At 42.3% G+C, this 19,376-nt stretch overlaps 1 protein-coding gene across 2 annotated transcripts in view; it reads left to right on the forward strand.

The window, feature by feature from the left end:
* Positions 1-19,148, forward strand: part of LOC128764265 (calsyntenin-2-like) — a 263,773-nt gene extending 244,625 nt beyond the window's left edge. For both annotated transcript variants that reach the window (XM_053873891.1, XM_053873892.1), the window contains exons 12-17: positions 7,122-7,333; positions 10,188-10,358; positions 10,971-11,116; positions 12,055-12,178; positions 16,492-16,679; positions 16,962-19,148. In XM_053873891.1, coding sequence (XP_053729866.1) covers positions 7,122-7,333; positions 10,188-10,358; positions 10,971-11,116; positions 12,055-12,178; positions 16,492-16,679; positions 16,962-17,159 — 1,039 coding nt within the window. In that variant the 3' untranslated portion in view covers positions 17,160-19,148. The remainder of the gene's footprint in view (positions 1-7,121; positions 7,334-10,187; positions 10,359-10,970; positions 11,117-12,054; positions 12,179-16,491; positions 16,680-16,961) is intronic.
* The last annotated feature ends 228 nt before the right edge of the window (positions 19,149-19,376 follow it).

Genomic DNA, 19,376 nt, shown 5'->3' on the forward strand with positions numbered 1-19,376 from the left:
AGCAAGTGTTGCTCCAATTTAAATATGGATCTATATATTCATGGTGTATTTTGCTTGTGCGCGACCCGTTGCTTGCTGGTTAATGTTTTCATGTTTTGTTCTACCACGGGATCGCTGGGGAATCAGTGCTCTATTTGTGGATCAGACAAGGTCTCAAGTGGTGATTTGTGACAGTGTTAACATGTCAGCTGTTTTTTTGGTGTGTTTTTTTTTTTTTGTTTGTTTGTTTTTTGGCGGGTCTGTCCTACTTAGTTCATCCAAAACACTTCTGCTATAGCTCCAGAGATTTTCCCTCAGGGTTTTTAGGTCTAGCATTTTGCCACAGTGACTGCATGAGAGGAGGAAGTTAGTGGTGTCCAGAAAGTTATTTGCATTCAGGATTTTTTTTCTTTTTATTTAAATTTCATGCTATATATTGTGATATTTGTTAGCAAGAAGTAATCGAGAAAAATTACATCATTACAAAAAAAAAAAAACCTACGGTGGACTGTTTCGAACTTGCATTAACATATATTCTGTTTCATTTCTAAAGTCATTTTTTTCAGAAGCAGTTTCTGAACAAACAGCGATGTATTGATGCGGTGGACTGTAGTTCCATTTCAGGCTTTGCATGGCGTCTCTACTTGAAAAGATGGCTGAGCAGTAAACAGTTGAAATATTGCTGTCAGTACACGATCTGGGAATTCTGCATAACTCGTGGATGCAGGTGCGCACAGACTCAATGTTCTGTATCAATTTGCCATATTTTTATCGCAACCCGATTTGGACAAAAAAAAAAAAAGAGTACGTTAGTAGTGTCAGTCCACGATCTGGGATGAATGTGCGTTACTTTCCAAAAAAAAACAACTTTATTTATACAGACAATAATGTAATAACTACTCTCAAATCATACATTTTATAGAAGATTATAAAGAAAACAAAGTATTGAGTCTTTCTGTGTACACTTACTCTAAACATCTCGTTCATTTTGTCTTTCACCGTGTACGATTGGCTACGTATATTGGTTACATACTTTGAGACTATTCTGTTGTAAATATTTACACACATTGTTTTCTCAAGGTGTTAGTTGAAACATGTCACCACACGGTTGTTTTACTCCATTCACTTCCTCCATCCAATTTATTTAGTAAAATAGTTTAACAATAATTTCAAAAGAATATTGTTATATTTGGGGATTAAATAAGACACATTATCATCTAATATTAATAACCGATAAGTATGACCAGGGACCCTTGAATGTGCAATAAAATATCTACGATGTCGAGCCGTGCGTTCATAAATTGCATGCATTTTTAAGACAAAACGTTGAAGTAAATGTGCACAAATTATATATGCTATATTTGAGTCATTCTGCCTTACAGAGGCAGAGTTGTAACTCCCTAAGAAACAACAATATCTCCAAAACCATGGCAGACCGTGAAAAATAACTGACATGAATTTCATGTTTCTCCAGCCAACGGTTTGCGATGGATGGCGAGTTGAAATTGAGTAACTTTGCTACAGTTTCACTCGGTGCTGCTCCTCCGTTTCATTGGAAGTCAATGGAGCCGAAAGCCGGGTTTGGCTGCACATTTGGGAGTCTCATCTAAATTCTGCAAGTGCACTAGTTTGTCTGAGCACATCAGACAAGAGAGGACAAGTGTGTCTACAATACTGGAGATTCTCATGATTCTGGCCAGATCTTAGGTTTCTTGCGGCACATTTTATTTAAAAAAAAAAAAAAAAAAAAAGTTCAGAAGACGAGGGCAGTTTCTAGGCAAAAGTATGGAGGAGCTGTGAGTCGTTGAAATGGTGGCAAAATTCTGTAGTTTCTTGTCCTCCTCCCATTTCAATGGGAAAATTAAACCTGAAATATCTTGGAAATTCTGTGTCCTAGGTCCAAGAAAAAAGTAATAGCGGGCGATTCCCGACCAAGCCAAGCTCTGTCGAGCATTCACAACAATAATCCAGGATTTATTTTCATTTTCCCCTTGACTGTTTATTATAGGGCATGACAAAAAATTTAAAGTATTTGATTTTCGAAAGGTGACCCAGCTGAAGTTCAATCTGACATGTCAAATTTTAAAGTGTTAACAGAAATGCTTGTTCATTCTCAGAATAAAGTCACATTTTTTTGACACCTACAATAAGTGACTGTGGTTGCGCACGGTTGAGGTTGGAGCCACTTGAGTATATACACTGTTTTTGCAATGTGAGATCTCGTAGTCAATAACATGGCGCTTAAGGAGAAGCTGCCTTTAAAATATCAATTCCATATCATTTGTGTTGATATTTTCTCCCAATCTGTTCTCTGTCTGAAATGACTGATAAAGATTTGCAAATAATCAGTGTATCAATATATAAAATATTGGCACACTGTTTTGATGGGACAATTGTTGACAAACTGTATGATCTGTGAATTTGTTGCTGACTGTCTATTTCATTCATTCATTCAAATCACCACCGACCCTCGAGGTCAGTTTGTTAGTCAAAATACTGCAGAATAGAGGAATTGAAAAACCTTCAGACCAGAGTAGAACGGCCGTCTTCAGTAGCCAGGAACCAGTGACTGGGATGGTGAACAAATGCCAGCGGCAGCCGACCTTGATCGAAGTCAGAGAGCCATAGCAGAAACCCGTCTCACTGTCTGCTTCCTCTGACCACAGAGCACCGTCATGGATGGCATTGTACTGTGGAAGGCTGCTATTCTAGATAGAAAGTGCTTCCACTGACTAGATGAAAAGTGAGGTGAAAGAAAGGTGAAAGTTTCTTGGTCTGTGTTGTAGCTTTTTATTCCTCCTGGTGTACCTGGGCATCTATGCTATCTGATGTCATGACACAGCCAAAACATCATCAGCTGTTCCTTGTTGAACTCGAATCTCTAACGACTATTAATAAATATAAAATAAATAAATGATATAAAGTTTACAGGTCGGCCTTCAAGGGAAAATGCAGCTGCCGAGCTATAAAGCTATTCAATATAAAATAAAAAACAAAGTAGAAAAGCTGCTGAGCATAATAGTAATTTTATATACTCTACTATGTAAATGCATTAAATAAAACAGGTTTTATTATTTTTATTATTATTATTATTGAATTTTTATACTGAATTTATGGGGCATTTTTTGTCATAACGTGGGGCACTGCCGAGAAATTTCTGGTGCCTTGAAACCATTTTGTGTCTGTGACTGGGGCACTTTTTTCATCTCGGACAGGAAGGCGCTACCTCCAAAATGCAAAGAGTCATATTTTATCAGGTTCTACAGTATGGATGAGGTGGATGGAAACAAAAAATATCATTCTCCTCCCTAAGTTTCTAAATTTAGGGAGTGTCTGAAAGCTTGCGTCAGATTTCCTCTTCAGATCAGTGAGTCCCTTTCTCTGTTGGAAATACGATTGAGTGGCAGTGACGCTGGGCCAGAATAACTGAAGAAACAAAAAGTGTGTGTGTAAATAATACGTTACAATAATATATGACATAGAACCAGAGTGGGGTTACCGTTACATTTCCTGAGAAAGGTCACAAACTCATGGAAGTTTGGCGGTGATTCTCACACAAACTGCGATGACGTGCCCCGGATGGTTTTCATCTCTACATCTTCAGGGCTCAACAGTCGTGTGAGGTTGTACACAGACATTCTCATCTTACATCTGACATTTAATCCACTCGACAGTGTTTGTATTCCCTCAAAGCTCGCAACTCAAACACCCAAAGTGGATCAGCTGAATTACGGTTTTTAGCCAAATAGAGCCTCCTGGTTTCGTTATACAACCAACCACCCACTGGTTTCAAAACGTCTTTCTTTTCGGTGAATACATTGACTCCACAGCAAACCTGAAGAGCTGGTGCGTATACATAAGAGCCCTTCTGTGATCAATTTTCTGAACAAAATAACAAAAGCCTTTTGTCAACATGAAGCACTTCTGTTGTTTTGTAGTTGGCATCCAGCAAAAGCTGCTCGCACTTTCTCTGTGATTTGTTATCCAAACAAGTCTGTTTAGACGTGCATTGACAGCCCAGCTTTTCAGACAAACACCAGTTGCAGTTCCGAATACCCTTCATCGCGAAATTGGTGAAGGAATCCTGCAGGTGGGCTGTTACCCTAAGTAGCTTCAGACCTATTCATCCTGGCTGAAGCTGGTTACCGAGTCAAGGTAGAGAGAAAAGCAGTGACGTTCCTCCCACTGACAGATGTGGTTTTGTTTGCTTGAAAGGCCTTTGGTGAGATGCAGAATCAGAATGGCTTTGTTCAGGTTACACAGCTACCGACCAGCAACCGCCTACACCTCTGATTCATCTGTTACTATCCATTAATATGGCTTGTTTTTCCTTTTTTTTCTGCTCATTCATCAGAGGGATGCGTCCAGTCTAATGACTGTGGAGCCTCCTGATGGGCTTTAACTGATTTCTCTATCTGGTGTGGCAAATGCAGCCTGGATGATGGACGTGTTGTGGAACGCAGGTTCAGCTTTATCACTTGTGGCAGAAGGGCATCAATGTTGGGGGTCAGTTGAGGTACTGGAAGAGACTTCATGAAGCAGTGTCCTCATTTTAAGAGGCCTCTAGATGGCACTTTAACCTCTAACATCTTTGCAGTTGATCAATGAAATATCAGTTTTAAACTGAGTTCTGGAAATACAGACACTGTTTCATGAACCCTCTTCAAGTCAGGACCCTGCGGAAGGACACTCTGAAATTCAAACAAGTCCAGTAGTGAAGGTCTGAACAGGTGCAACCAACTGAGCTGTGCAAACTCATCTTTCCGAAAGAAACGGAGCGGCGAGCCTTGTTCTGAATAAAATGTTGTTCTAATCCAGAAGAGAGGTACATGCCGGTCGTACCCATGTACTCCTGCTCTGACCACCTCTCCCTATCTGAGCAGATTTCATCTTGAGACATGACCAGTAAAGCTGATGCATCATGCACAGCTGCGGAGCTGAACCACTCATAGCTGAATATTAATTTGAAAATAATGTGAAACCAATCTATTGAACAAAATACTAATAAATGGAATAACATAAGAGCGTTTGCAGGAAGGTGTTGCTAGGCTACAGATGGTGGATAGAAGTGGCAGAGCGGAAGAGTCTCTTCATATATGCTTCCGACTTCTCGCACTCCATTTTGCAGCACTGTGCTTGTCAGAGTAGCTCAGTTCTCATTAAATGCTGGATCGATTAGTGTCTGTTTTTTGCGTCATGTTAGCAGGGAAGATTTTACCTCCAGTCAGAATACAGTCATACCGATGGTGCGGAAAGTGCCCATGTCACCTCAGTTAAAGACTTCTCCTTCTATGCACGGTCTGTCATTTTCATGGGTGTAGTGGATCATGGTTCACTTCATTCCCCACTGAACGATACGCAGATTTGAGGTTGACATTGCACTGGCTGCTAACGCAAACTCTCTCTCTTAACTTTAACACTATAGTAAGTGAAACCTGGCTGAGTTTAAGCAAAGCAAGAAATGTATTGACCAACAACTGGAGAGCAGTCATTCAGACCCTGGTATATAACAGAGATAACACAAATCATCGACGTCATGTAGGCTCACTAACTGAAGCAAATTCCTTCTGTAACTTCATAACTTTGGACACATTTCCATGTCAAACCGTCAACTCATATCAGGCACTCCTGCCTCTCTGCAGGTGGATCCCATCCGCACAGAAAGTCACCACCATCTTTGTAGAGTCTCAGACTGAAGCCATAAACCTTTACCTAACTATGCAGCATAATATTATTACAAATAAAAAAACACTATTCTTTCAAATTCTACACCTTTTAATAGCCTTGTTATAAGCTGTCATATATGGTTATGAACATTCATAACATCTTCTATCACTATTTGAATGTAGCATTAATGCATTCTAGATGAGACCTTTCAGTAAAGTGACTGTACAATGGTTCAAATAATTGAGTAAATGCCCTTCGTTCTCTTACATGAGTTACACAAAACTTTTTTTTTAAGTATGTTTAATGAGTCCGGTGGCTGTGGGAAGGACAGCCTTTCTCTCTTTCACTTCATTTTTCTCAGTAAAAGATGCTCAAGTTTAGAGGTACAAAAGTGTTGAGATCCTGGACATTTCACATGCCGTGGCTTGTTGCTAAGCTGCTCCTTGACTGCTCCGCCTGCGCTCCCACACTGAATGACCTTCTCCTCAGTGTTCAGAGTTAAACCCGACTGAATCTAATCAGACCCAAGATGAAAAGAAAGGAATGCCTTTTACAATAATGTCACACTCCTCTGAAGGGCAATTCCCTCGTACAAGTACCAGCGGGATAATTTTGGTGAAAGTTGTGGAACCATAAGAGATTTCCGTGGTTTAGCTGCTGCTGTGCGGAAGGAAATGTTGTCTCACCGAGCTCTTTCTTGATAATTGTTTGTGTGGAAGATGTGAGAGTGCAGAAGGCCTGATAGGAATATGGACCAATACCATACACGTTGCTTAGACAAAGGTTGGAAGATCTTAAAGGGAACAAGTCGTCCAGATGTGGTTCTCACACCAGCTCAAATTCTTCCACCAGTCCTCAGCTTCCTCTGCCGGCTTCCGATAAATGCAGAAATTATTTTCCTGCAGACTGTGGTTGATGCCCTATTTAGATGTGAACAGATGTTTTGTGCGTCATGCTATTACTTTGCCTGCGAGAGGTTGCTATGTGTCTAAATGACTCACTGGGAAACCTACAGCAAGTAAAGCATCTGCAGGGAAGTTCCTTTGTAATCTACGCCATTCATTGGACTTGAAGAACGACTGACCACCACAGATCATTTTCAGGAAGCCCCATCACTTGTGATCACAGTTTCAAAAAAATCTAATGTTGAACTTTCTCTTGGTTGAGTTGTTAGTGATGACTAGATGACTCTCCAAGATAAAGAGACATTTTCAGAGCCCAGTAGGTGGCGCACCTGGTTTAAAAATGACATGAGGTTTCATTGAAATGGATTTTCAAATCCGTGGATTTTGGAGCAGAGAGTGCCATCTAGTGGGCTCTGAAAATGAGGGCACTGTTTCATGAAAGCGCAGTCACTACTGACCACCAAGTCTGGGTCTATTGAGGTTTCGTCTTTAGCAGACAGTTTTGCTGTCAGTGTTCTCTGTTCTATTGATAATTCTGTGAAGTGTGACTGGACTGTTTGAACTTCGCAGGTGCTTTGGTGAAGACACTTGCATCACCATCCCGGACATTGACGCTGTGGTGATGGTGTTGCAGCCAAGTGAGCCTCGCATCACCATCTCCGGTTTGGAGCGACTGAGTCGGCCTGCCTTTGACCTGCGTAGCTCCAGCGGTGTGGAATTATTTCAGGACCTGCACATTATCAGCACCGTCACCAGAGCGGACGCCACTGCTCATCACGCAGGTGAGGAGTCAGAACCGAGTCATATTCAGCATATTATAAATGTCATTTATGAATCACCCATGTTCAACAAGTAAAGTTCCACCTAACACCAGTGCAACATCATGACGAAAAGTTGAAGCTCCTCAATACTTTTATCCTCTTTAAGGAGATTGAAAAAAACAAGTCTTTTTTCACAGATGTGAGTCAGCTCCCCGCAGCAGTCGAAATCCGCCCGACTGAATATTTCAGGGCTTTTTCCATATTTATAATGTGTTCACTCATTTATAAGTCTCATATCCCGCGCGGTGTCACCTGCTCACAAGCGTTGCGAACCCTCGGGGGAAGGAGAACAATTCTTCACGTCTCTGGGGACTGAGATCAGCAGCGGGCGACGCGCCTCTCATCTGCTCTCGCTCTCATGTGAAAGTAAGAAGTCAGAACTCAAACAAATTGAGTCTTCGATGCGGAAAACAAAACAAATGTCGCATATCTGTCGTTTCGAATTCACTGAGCGTTTTGAGTCACGCCTTTTAAGAAATGTTCAGGCGAAGGTGCGCGTGCTGTTAGACGAGGACGGAGGGGGGTTGGATGTCAAGTGGATACTTTGAATGGAAGTGTCCCTCTTTGGTTACTATTGGCGAGGCAGATTAAATATTTACCCTTGTTTTGTTTTTCAGACTTCAAATTAAGACACAAGCCAGACAGTTCTTCTCAATATTCGTCTCTGAAGCAAAAAATGTGACTAGCAAATGACCGATTAAAGCTCTCATGGAATCCTAGTTATTCCAACAAGTCATCTGCTTTCAAGCACCTGTTAAGAGCCCTGGATCATATCAAGCTGAGCGTCTTAGCCAGGTGCATCAATTCTGTGTGTGGGAGCCTTTTATTTTCAGGAGGCCACAGCTGTCCTGATCGAAGGCTTGTAGGAGGGGTAAAGTGCAAAGGTGAAAACAAGGATGTTCCTGCCAGATGTATTTCCCCCCGAAGAAGGTTCAGAAACTGAAAGCTCATATGCAACCGCATATTTTCACTTTGTACTCCGCCCAGTAGGCTGCAGTAGATGCCTTCAAGTGCAGTAGAAGCAGCACATTTTGCCACCAAAACACTTCGCTGTGTCTCGACTGTTCTAGTTTTGAACATGATCCATGTCTTAGCCAGCGCACATTATGTGGTTTCTCCAAAGACAAAGCGAGTCAAGGGCAGACTCTATAAAGTTTTAACGTTGTTTTTTTGTATTAATGATTTCTTATGGGGCACACGGCTCTGTATGTTCTGCCCGCGCTTGCTTGGGCACACTAGTTTCCTCCCACAATCCAAAAACAAAGGTTGATCAAGCACCGTCTCGATATATGTGTATGTACCCTGTTTAAGGCAGGGTATCCCGATCCTCTCGCCCAGAGTCGACCCCCATAAAGAAACAAGTAGTAGAATATGAATTAAGGTGCTTTTTAAATATTGTGCATAGAGCAAAAAAAATATAACAATTATGTCAAGTAAATATAAATATACTGGTCGTACCCCCAGGTATACAGACACGCATTGTATTTGGGTACTCACCAAGGAGACTTTGGCAAAACTTCAGTTTGGTTGCTTCATCATGTTTCCCACATAGTTTCAATATATTTCATCCATCAACACATGGCTTCGTGTTGAATAACCTTGGCAAAAGTATAAAGTAAGATCCATCTGTTCTGTGAAACCTGCTCCTGGCCCTGCTATTCTTCCCTGCTTTTAATCACTTAAGGCCACAAATGCACTTCACGTGTTGCAAGTTCTGAAGGCTGCAAACCTTAAATAAAAGATGAAATGAGACGATCAAAAAGGCTGACACAAGTGCAGTGCGCAGGTCAGTATTATGGAACACCGCTACGTATTATCAAGCACTGCTTCAGTGTGAAGAGTCCAACTCATTAGCTGGTTACCTCAGCGAACCTGATCTCCATTTAAGTATGGGGTCCTGCTTAATAGGGCGGCAGCTCTTGCCTTTGGACCGAACCTCTCCGGTGTTGCTCATGGACCTGTGAGCCCAAAGACTCCAACGGACCACCTGTCTAGATGAGCGCGTTAAATGGAACCAGCTTTCTTGTCTCATGGCAGAGTCTGACCACGGAGGCAGGAGCGCCTCGAGACCTCTCACTCCAGGGCCAGGCTGCCTGCTGACAATTAGCGCCAGATAAGCTCCGGGTTCAGCTCTCCATTGTGTGTGACTCCGGGAAAGATTGAGGGTAGGAGGTGGCATTGCTTTGGGGAGTCTTTCTCCCGGTGATACAGAGGGTGCATCTGAGGGGAGGGATCAGCTGGAAGCCACAGACATGGCTACAGCGAGATGGAGAGAGAGAGACCCAGAATTTGCTTTCATGAGCCTTTGATGATGTGAATGAAAGCGCACATATCTTTTGTCGGGGATGTAATGAGTGGATTTTAGCTTTCTTTATCCGTGCTTTGTCTCTTTCTGCTTCCCCCCTATTATTCTGCACAGTGCATATCCTCTCCAGGCTTTGGCAAAGGTCATCAATTCTCCCTTCAACTCCGATTTGTTCAGATTTTGGACACTGTCTTGTCTTTTTTTTTCTACTTCAAGTTGCTCCTCCACTCTTTTCTAAATGGGATCAGTGTTTTGTCTGTAACCCTGATGATCCCAGAGAACCTCTGGGAGTAAGAAGTAAACAAATATAACAGGCAAAACTTCACATAAACACAATGGCCCGAAAAATGTCCCCCAATGATTCAGCCCAGATTGATTCAAAAATGCCAATTTTTTGTTTTATATAGTTTGCGATCCACTGAAAGAACTCTCACCTGCCGTCAGGTGAACATTACCACCGACAATGTGAACATGGTTATGAATTAACTCGATGTTTGCGTGTGTGTGCAGCACACCGAGGTGGCATTTTGGAAGAGATCATCCACAATCTGGACTACTGCGATATCCTGGTTTTGGGGGACGAGCTCAGCCCGGAGCTGGAGTCACTGCAGCTTCAGCGTAGTGTTCTGCTGGGAAAGCATCTTGATGCCACCAACTCCACTTCCGGAATGTCCATATATGGTAAGCGTGTCCAGTACTGATGGTCGTGTGAAGCTTCATGAAACAGCATGCTCATTTTCAGAGCCCACTAGATGGCAATCTCTGCTCTAAAATCTTTGGATTTGAGAATGCATTCCAATAGAACCACAAATATTTTTTAAACTGAGAGCGCCACCTACTGAACTCTGAAAAGAGGAACACTGTTTCATGAAGCCTCATCGGTCCATCATGAGTGTTGGCAACGTCTATGTGGTGATGATGAGACTTTGACTTGATTTTAAATGTAAAGTTCTGATTCAAGAAACTAACTACATTCTCCATTGTTTTCCATCCATAAATGTTGGCAGTTTCCAACTGTGAGGATTTATTATCTTTAAAATGATTTATTTGTAAGGGGTCGTCGTCACATTGTACTGTAAAAGTCGTGGTGCTTTTGCATCTTTTGGCTAGAGAAATGCTGCCTGTTGCATTTTTGCAACTTCAGCACCTAAAGGGTCCATTCCAATGTTTAAGAATGGCCAACAAAGAGAATCCCTCCTGTCCATGATGAAATTGCCAAATCCATAGTACCTTTTAAATCGTCCCAAATGCTCACGTTGTCTGTAGCTTACCCCTTTGTTTCTCCGCAAACAGGCGTGGACTCCATGTCCAACTACGAACAGGTGATCCGACAGGTGCGCTACTATAGCAGGAGGCCCGGAGACATAACAGAGAGACGGTTCCGCCTCACCTGCTCGGAACTGAACGGCCGCTACACCAGCAATGAGTTCAACCTGGAGGTGAGTTTGAGAGAAATCTTTGTTTGAACGTGCCCCTGAAATACACTGTGTTGCCGTTAACAGCAACTCTACCTTGACAGCAAGTTGTTTTATTCCCTCTGTCATGGTCAAAAAAAAAGATTTAAATGTCCTTGGACCTTCCATTCAATTGTCATGGCCACATTTAATTATAGTCAGCATTACCACTTCTGCGTTCATTAACCACTCTAAATCCCATTTACTTTCCAAAGAGAGGTTTCTAAGTCTAATTTCGACCAACGCCAGCTCTAGAAAACGCATTTTGTCCAAAGGGAACCGGCACAATTGAAGCTCGCCGCTCACAATATAATGGCACAAACCCAGTTAACAGTATCGTGATTTAAAAGTCCCTTTTCTCAGGGCTGACCAGCTGTGGCATTGTTGCAGAATGCAGGTCCCACATCCTCCACTATGAGAGATTGTGTGAACATTCATTAGCAGGAGAGCCAACTACAGCAAAGTGCATAACGGGCAGACGCGCTGACTCAGCGGAGCTTGTTGGCAACGGCTTCCCTCCGACACTTGAGCAAATTTAGCAAATGAGCCTGTCAGAGGGTCTGTCAGCAGCAGACACTCGGGTTCGGTGACCTTAAATATATCTCATGCTCCAGAGGCTTCTGTGACGGAATATTCATGAGATGTGTGTGATAACCAACCCGTCTGCCCATGTCACTGCTCTCAACTATGGTGTTTTTCGGTGCCTTGTATTTTTGCTTTCTCCAAGGACTTTTAGGGCTGTTGAGCGTGATCTCATTTCCATCTCGCCTCCTTGTACTGAGCTGACCCCTTCCCTCCACTGACATAAATATAGACTTTTGCTGCTTCCTCCACATTCTTTCTGTGGGTCTGGTGACGCACAGCAAGTGGACGCTTTCCGTTCAGCCACAGTTCATCTGACACACGTTTTTCTTCTTCTGCAGGTGAACTTCCTCCACAGTGCTGAGGTCGGGGAGCATGTCAATCACATGGTGGCGCCGCCTCAATACATGCAGTTGTTCCACCACCCGTCCATGAACTACGACCTGTATCCTGCTCACACCCCAGGTGAGAACACACACCAGGTGATACTGAACAAAGTGAGACTTTGAAATCACTAACCCACCACAGCTATGAAGCGATTTCCCAGTTTCCAACAGTGACATCTCAACTCACCAGTGCACGGTCCGCTTCTAAGACGGCATGTGCCATCGAAAACATGAGCAAATGTGGATACACAACCATTTAAATCTGTGACTGGGCGTTTCTTGGTTTGTATCAGGGTTAGTGATGAGGCTTCATGAAACAGTGTCCACATTTCCAGAGCCCACTAGATGTCACTCTGCTCCAAAACCTTTGCATTTCAAAGACCATTTCAATGAATAAAATCCCACATCATTTTTAAACTGAGAGCGCCACCTATTGAGTTCTGAAAGTGACGACACTGCTTCATGATGCTTCATCAGCCCATTACAAATTGGAGTAATTGGACAAGCACAAGCACATGAGGGACAGGTTGGCATCAACCCTGAGTTTTGAAGGTGCTTGAGTCGTTGATAAACAGAGGCTTCCAACTGAACAGAGTCTGGAGTTTCACCCTTTATCGTACTGGCAAGACATGGATAAAGACATCACCCATCTGTCGTCTCCATAACACCAGTTGCTGGCACAAATTGTCTTCGCGACCATCAACACGGTGACACAGACACGCAGAGATGAAGTGCTTAACCACGTACGCCAGTTTCAGTCCTTCTGTGAATCCAAGTTTTCTGTCAACTTAAGAAGTAGCATCTATATTGAAGCGATTGTCAGTTTTGAAAGAGTCAAATCTGGATCAAAAAGGTTGTTTTTAAACTTCTTGATCAGTTTACTGTGTTGCACAAATGGAAACTTAAGAAACTATCATATAGAGCAGGGGTTCTTAACCTTTTTTGATCTCATCATCATGTTTTCTTTTCAAGAACTATCACAAATTTGCAGCTGTCAAGTCAATTCAGTGACTCACGACTGCCACCATACGTGGCATCATTTCAACTCCTTCTCACCATGAAGGCATAACATGACAATCATGGCCTCCGAGGAATCAGCCGACCAAGTTGCATGTTGATGCTTCAGGCTGTCAGTTGAGTCAGTTGTGAATATCCTGACCCCAAAGGCAGCGCTACTCCGGACTGACCGACAGTTAATGGTTGGGCAAGTGTGAACCCATAGGGTGGTGCTCCTCTTGGAGTAAAATTTGATGTCAAACAGTTGCTCATTTGTGGTACTTATGAGCTTCACTCACTCACTGTGAGTCAAGCCTATGATCATGTAAGGTAGTGTATAACTCAGGAACATCACAAGCAAAGCAACCATGGCAGCTTACGACTGTGACCCCTGGGCATCCCAACCATTCCTTTTGAACATCAAAACATTTGCAGCATGGAAGGATGACTTCTGAGTCAAAATTGGTCACGAAAGTCCATTGCTCATAATCGAAATGTTACGACTGAGGAGTGAGAATGTGTTGGTTGTTTGTGTTAGGGCTCCTTCGGTAGCAAATGCTTCACCAAGTGGAGTTCTGATGGGGGGAAACATCACATCCAGCTTAATCCCAGATTCCTAGCCGGAGGAGTTGAAAGCAAAGAATCAAGGATCCGTGATGGTTTATGGACATATCCAGGTCAATTCAGTTCTGTGCTCTGCACAACTCTGATCTGAGAACGGAAAAAGATGTTACTGACTCCATAGGTGTCCTGGGAGACTGAGCTCGGAAAACTAGGACCCTGTTTCATGACAACGGTGGTGAAACACTAACATTAAGACGTAAATTCAGTTCAACTGAAACTTATTTGACAGCAAGGAACTTGCTTTTATGACGAGCCAGTTTCTTCAGAGGTGGCTCACCTTACTCCACGAGTATGAAAATCAACATGTAAAATAGTTATTTTTATTCAAAAAATAAGAGTGATCAGTTATGTTGGCTTCCAGATGGGGTCAGGGTCAGTGTGATTCACAAGAACATTCATCATGGAGAAGCCTGAGTCATCGTCAGTCAAATCCTTTAACGTCCTTTAAACGTATGCGTTTTCAAAGCAGTGGTAAGAGCATGAACTAGTGCGGATGATCAGAAGAAGTAAACATTTACATCAAGAGAAAGCCCTCCGAGTGAGTTCTGAGCCCCAGACTACAAAACTCAAGCTTATAGTACGCTTCTGCAGCTGCGCCCGGAGACCAGATCCGCTGCTTTCTTTAAGAGAAGCCTTTGAAACTGACTCGTCTTCGACGTTTTTCAGCATTTGCTTTATTTGTCGGAATCAAAGCGGCAAGACCTCGGACACATCCAAACGCGCAACCCTGATTTCTGCATCCAGTCAGTTATTCTGCTTCCTTCTGTCATAACAAAAGGTCTGCCGTTTGTTATGACATGAAAGGTCTCTCTTTTGACTTCTTTAGAGGAATACTACACAGATAAGTTGATCTCCATGGAAGGAATTTTAAGTTGCGGGCTCATGGTTTCCACGAGGTGAAGGTCAGATTGTAGAAGCCTTTTCTATGGTGCCTGGGGGACAGCTAAATCTGCATCAGAGTTTCTATCAAACGCAAGAGAAACTATTGAACACAGCAGTTTAGAGAGGTCAGGAGGAGGTCCTCATTTGTCTGTGTGCATGAGATGTTACTTTTTAGAAAGATAAGCTTCCATGTGAGGCGACACCAGTGGATGAATCTGCTCTTTCAGCTGTCAAGTCACGCTTGTTTTCCTTGAAGTGAAGAAAATCACCATTGACGCTACAATGAAGGCCAGAGCTGCTACTTTTGCAAGGCAGTTTCAGAGGAGACATTGACAGTTGGAGTATCATAAGGTCACAGACCACAATTGCACTGAAAAAATATTTTCTCAAGCACTTGCATCACATTTGTTTGACGGGAATAAATGTACTTTTTGGTTAGTTTTGTGCGAGCCTCTCCCACTCAGGCTGCACTCTGATGTCATTACACCTTAAGAATTGGATCAAAATCTTGGCTAGAATTATGTCTGTTATTGCTGGGTTCCTGTATATTGTAGTGGCTGTAGAAATATTTCCAGAACGTAATGAAGCTCCACTGATGGACGACTGACTGAACCAAACTTTTTCTCACGATTTAACTCCATCCCAACCAAAGATGGCAAACCTCTGATGAACTCTTCGAAAATGGTCCTATATAAAGTGGCCAAGCAACAAGCAGTCGACAGAGAAACAAGGAAGCAAAGGGGGGCAGTTTAGACATTTATTGAGTTGATGCCAGTAAAAACACTAGTTTTAGAAGTAAATTATACTCCATTCTGAAGCTGTCCTCACCTGGTCAGTTCAGTCAGGTGACAAGGCGGCAGTTATTATACTTGTTTCAGGATTTTTTCGTTGAAAAAAGGCGCCTATAACCACCATCGTCAGATGCAGTTTCACGTTAGGTGTTGCGTTTTCCACTTGTGGTGATGTTTCTACTTCATTTTATCACATCTGATCACACAAGATTTATGTTTTGGAGGACGCACTTCTCCGTCAGCACTGCGCTGATGGTACTATTGGTCCACACCACACCAACATACTGAATAACTTGCAACTGCCAACTTTTTATCTTTATTTGTGGAGTCTTAAGATTTTGAAAATTCTTATGTTAAAAATGTTGCCTTGAATGATGTAAAACAGCGACATCATGAGGTTGTTCCGTTTTTTATTTTTCAATTTTTTCCAATTTTTTTTATCACAGTCATAAGTCTTGCAGACGGCCAGGTGTGACTTCACCCATGTGACTCCACAAGGCAGTGTTTGTCACCTCAGAACTGTAGCTGTATGTCGACATCAAACAGGACTTCCCAACACTTCTTCTGCCACTCGCACATGACCATTTGCATCAACGCAGAGCAAAGCTGCTGGGGGAGTCGTGGGAGGCTGATGGGGCTTCATGAAACAGTGTGCTCATGTTCAGAGCCTAATACTGTAGGTGGCACTTTTCAAGGTTTTAAAATCATGTTCAGTTTCAATTCCAAATACTATAGAGCAAGAGTGCCATCTACTGGGCTCTGAAAATGAAGGCACTGTTTCGTGAAGCCTCGTCAACCCTTCTACTTTTCTACTGAAAAGATGAAAAGTTCCCCGTATTGGATCGAACAGAAGTGATAAAGAAGGACTGTAGTGAGCAAATTCTGGGAGAGGTTGCCGTGTGAACAAAATGGTACTATTTATTATTATTTGCTATTGTGGAGGTGAGCTGTAAAACTGGTTCAGCTAGCAACTACTTGCAACAGTGTAGGCGTGGTGAGGGATTATGGTTTTATCAAGACAAGCAAATTGCCTTAAACCGCTTCTGCGTCATCAATCACTGTGAGTAACTGAAGTGTCGCCCCTTTCCCTGGACCACAGGAGTACCCAGCGCTGCCACCGTGGTCATCGTGATGTGCATCGCTGCTCTGGTGGTGGTGGTGGTTGTTGGCATTTATCGACTCCATCTCACCCACCAACAAGAGGTGAAGCTCTCCGATGAGACGCCTAAAGGAGCAGAGGAGAGCTGGGACAACTCAGCTCTTACCATCACAGTCAACCCTATGCAGGTGAGGCAAAGTAAAGTTTGGCTTTCTGCAAGTTTGGGGTTTATGCATGTCTCATATCCTCTTGTGTAGAACCGGATATAAAGGGCTTGTTAGGAGTGTTAAAGTTGGACGTTTAACTCCATGTTCTTATGTTGGTGGTGCCCTCCTATTAAAATGATCCAAAAGACATTAGAGCAGAGAGCGCCATCTAGTGGGCTATGAAAATGAGGACGCACATTTATGTCACCTCATCAGCTAAGGAATGCCTTGAGCTGTTTTGTAAACTCTCAATTGTCTTTGTAGAATTTGGTTCTGAGCCAAGAAGCAGAAGTCAACGAGGAAGAGGAGGAGGAGGAGGAGGAAGAAGAGGATGAGGACGACGATGATGAAGATGAAATCAGCAGTGAGTCAGACGACAGCGAGGAGGATGCAGACGTCCAGCTACCGAGGATGCAGAACAAAAAGGGGCCGAACCGGAACAAAACGACTCTCACTTACTAGAACACACACTGGCTGACACACACACACACACACACACACACTCACAACATGGCCATGGAAGTTTCACCTCAAAGACTCTGCTTTACGAAGCTCTATGAATTAGGTCTGAACGCCCCCTATTGGCAGATTACACTGCCTTGAAAACCAAGGCGACTTAGTCCAACAGTAAACAGTTTTCTACTGCTTCTTAGAACATCTTCTTAAAGGGACAGCGCACTAAAATGAGGTCAGCCCTGAGGCAGGATTGATTTAAAACCAACAACATAGTTGTGTTTGTCCATTGAACCTTGCACTTTTTTTTTCCTTTCTTGTTTCTTTCTTGCGCAGAGAAGATCTTGAAATTCAGTTGCTGAAGATTATTTTTGGTTTATATACATATATCAGGCTTTATCCGGCCACAGAGATAGGCTCAGAAGTTTTACAGAAATAGTTTATTTAAAGAAAATCGTACAAAAAAAAATGGGAGTCCTGTTGAATATGTCGTGTTAAATTCACCCGGGGGTCAATGTTTGGGGTTCGAGGTAAGGATGGAGTCTGCCTGTACATTTTTATACACTCTGTCAGTGTAAATAAACAATATAGACACCCCAACATACAAGACCCTCACCTCACACACACTGTACAAAAGACACATCTTCATGTATGTACACACTATGACCCTGTAGCGTGTAGACCTTGTTACAGATCCATTAGTCCGGCGTGAGTGTGTGAGCGCATGTTTGTTCGGTCGGGTTCTTGTGAGCGCCCCTAGTGGCCAGGATAGGTAAAGCAACACCAGAAGCGAAAACTAACTTGTGTCAATGCTGAGGAGGAGATGTAGAAATCCAACATAATGCAACTGTGAAATTATATTCTTTATTATTCACAGCAGTAAAATGAATTGATGAACCAATGTAGTTGCGTACAGACAAGATACTAACAAACAATAGTTGTTTTCATGCAACTTCAACCATGCAAAACAGATGTTCCAAACTTTTTTTTGGAGAACAGACTTGTGTTACAGAAAAAAACTAAATCAGCCATTGTGATGTTGTCCATGGATATGATTTTGTGACAACAACAGGGATCATAAATACGTTTAAAGATGTGATTTCTAACACTGTAACATCTGTTTTGTAGCTGGACGTCAACTACAAAATGCCAAAAATGATGTCACAACACAACACATCTATCATACTGTGAGATTCTGAAAAGCCGTTCAAAGTGTGTTTGTTTCTCTGGTCAACAGACCATTTGCTGGTCTGGTCGATGTTCCTGCTTCCCATCTTTGTTATGATTCAGGAGCAATACACCGAAGAATCCTCTAATAATATATACGATCATGACTATATATATTTTTTTTTTTTTTTTTTTTTTTTTTTTTTGGCACCTTTCTGACACTGTATTGAGATTAAATATATGGATGTTGAGAGAAAACATTGTACCATATGAAGATTGACTGATATTTGCTTGCTTCAAACTAGAAAAAGCTATATTCAGCTTTGTTCACATGTGGCTGACGTTTGAACAGGATTATCTTATTGATCAGCCAGGTCATTATGCAGTATAGCCAAAACATTTCACAGTTTTCAAATGTCCTCCAAATGTGGCTGATGATCAGAGTATATATATATTTCAGATTTAAGAACACATAATCCCTGGTGTTTCCTGGTGAGCTTTAACTAATCTTGCAGGTAGAGGTCGCTCACACAACTCGACTGTATGTTCATGTAAAAAAAAAAAAAAAAAAATTAAAATAGATTCACCAGTGTCATGTTTCCACGTCCTGTGTGACGCCTGTCTTGTGACATCCTCTCATCCCTTTAGACCTTTGGTGGAGTTTTGCATCGACCATGTTGTCCTGCTCTTTGTTTTAGAAACAGAAGGACAGTGAAATAAACAAGTGTATAATGTGTAAAAGTTTTTATTGAGTTCTAACTTTCTTTACTTTACTCTCTGGACTTTTTTGGTCTGATTTCTTTTGGAATGGTCACTACAGCACTTTCTGTATATTGGCCAATAAAAACTTGTTTTGGAATCTAAAACTGTGTTTGGTCTTTTTGTATGTTTCACAAAACAGGCTCAAGTGTGACACTTCGTTCGTTCTTATAAATCTTGAGTTCTAAGTCTGACTGGTGAATTACCAGGCAATACTGTATGTTGGCCTGTATGATGTGCACAGCAGTTTTAAGTCGCACAATGCTCATGTGTAGTGTGTCGAGAAGATGCCATTGACCT

The sequence above is a fragment of the Synchiropus splendidus genome, chromosome 8 (assembly GCF_027744825.2).
Source record: "Synchiropus splendidus isolate RoL2022-P1 chromosome 8, RoL_Sspl_1.0, whole genome shotgun sequence".
Taxonomy (NCBI): domain Eukaryota; kingdom Metazoa; phylum Chordata; class Actinopteri; order Syngnathiformes; family Callionymidae; genus Synchiropus; species Synchiropus splendidus.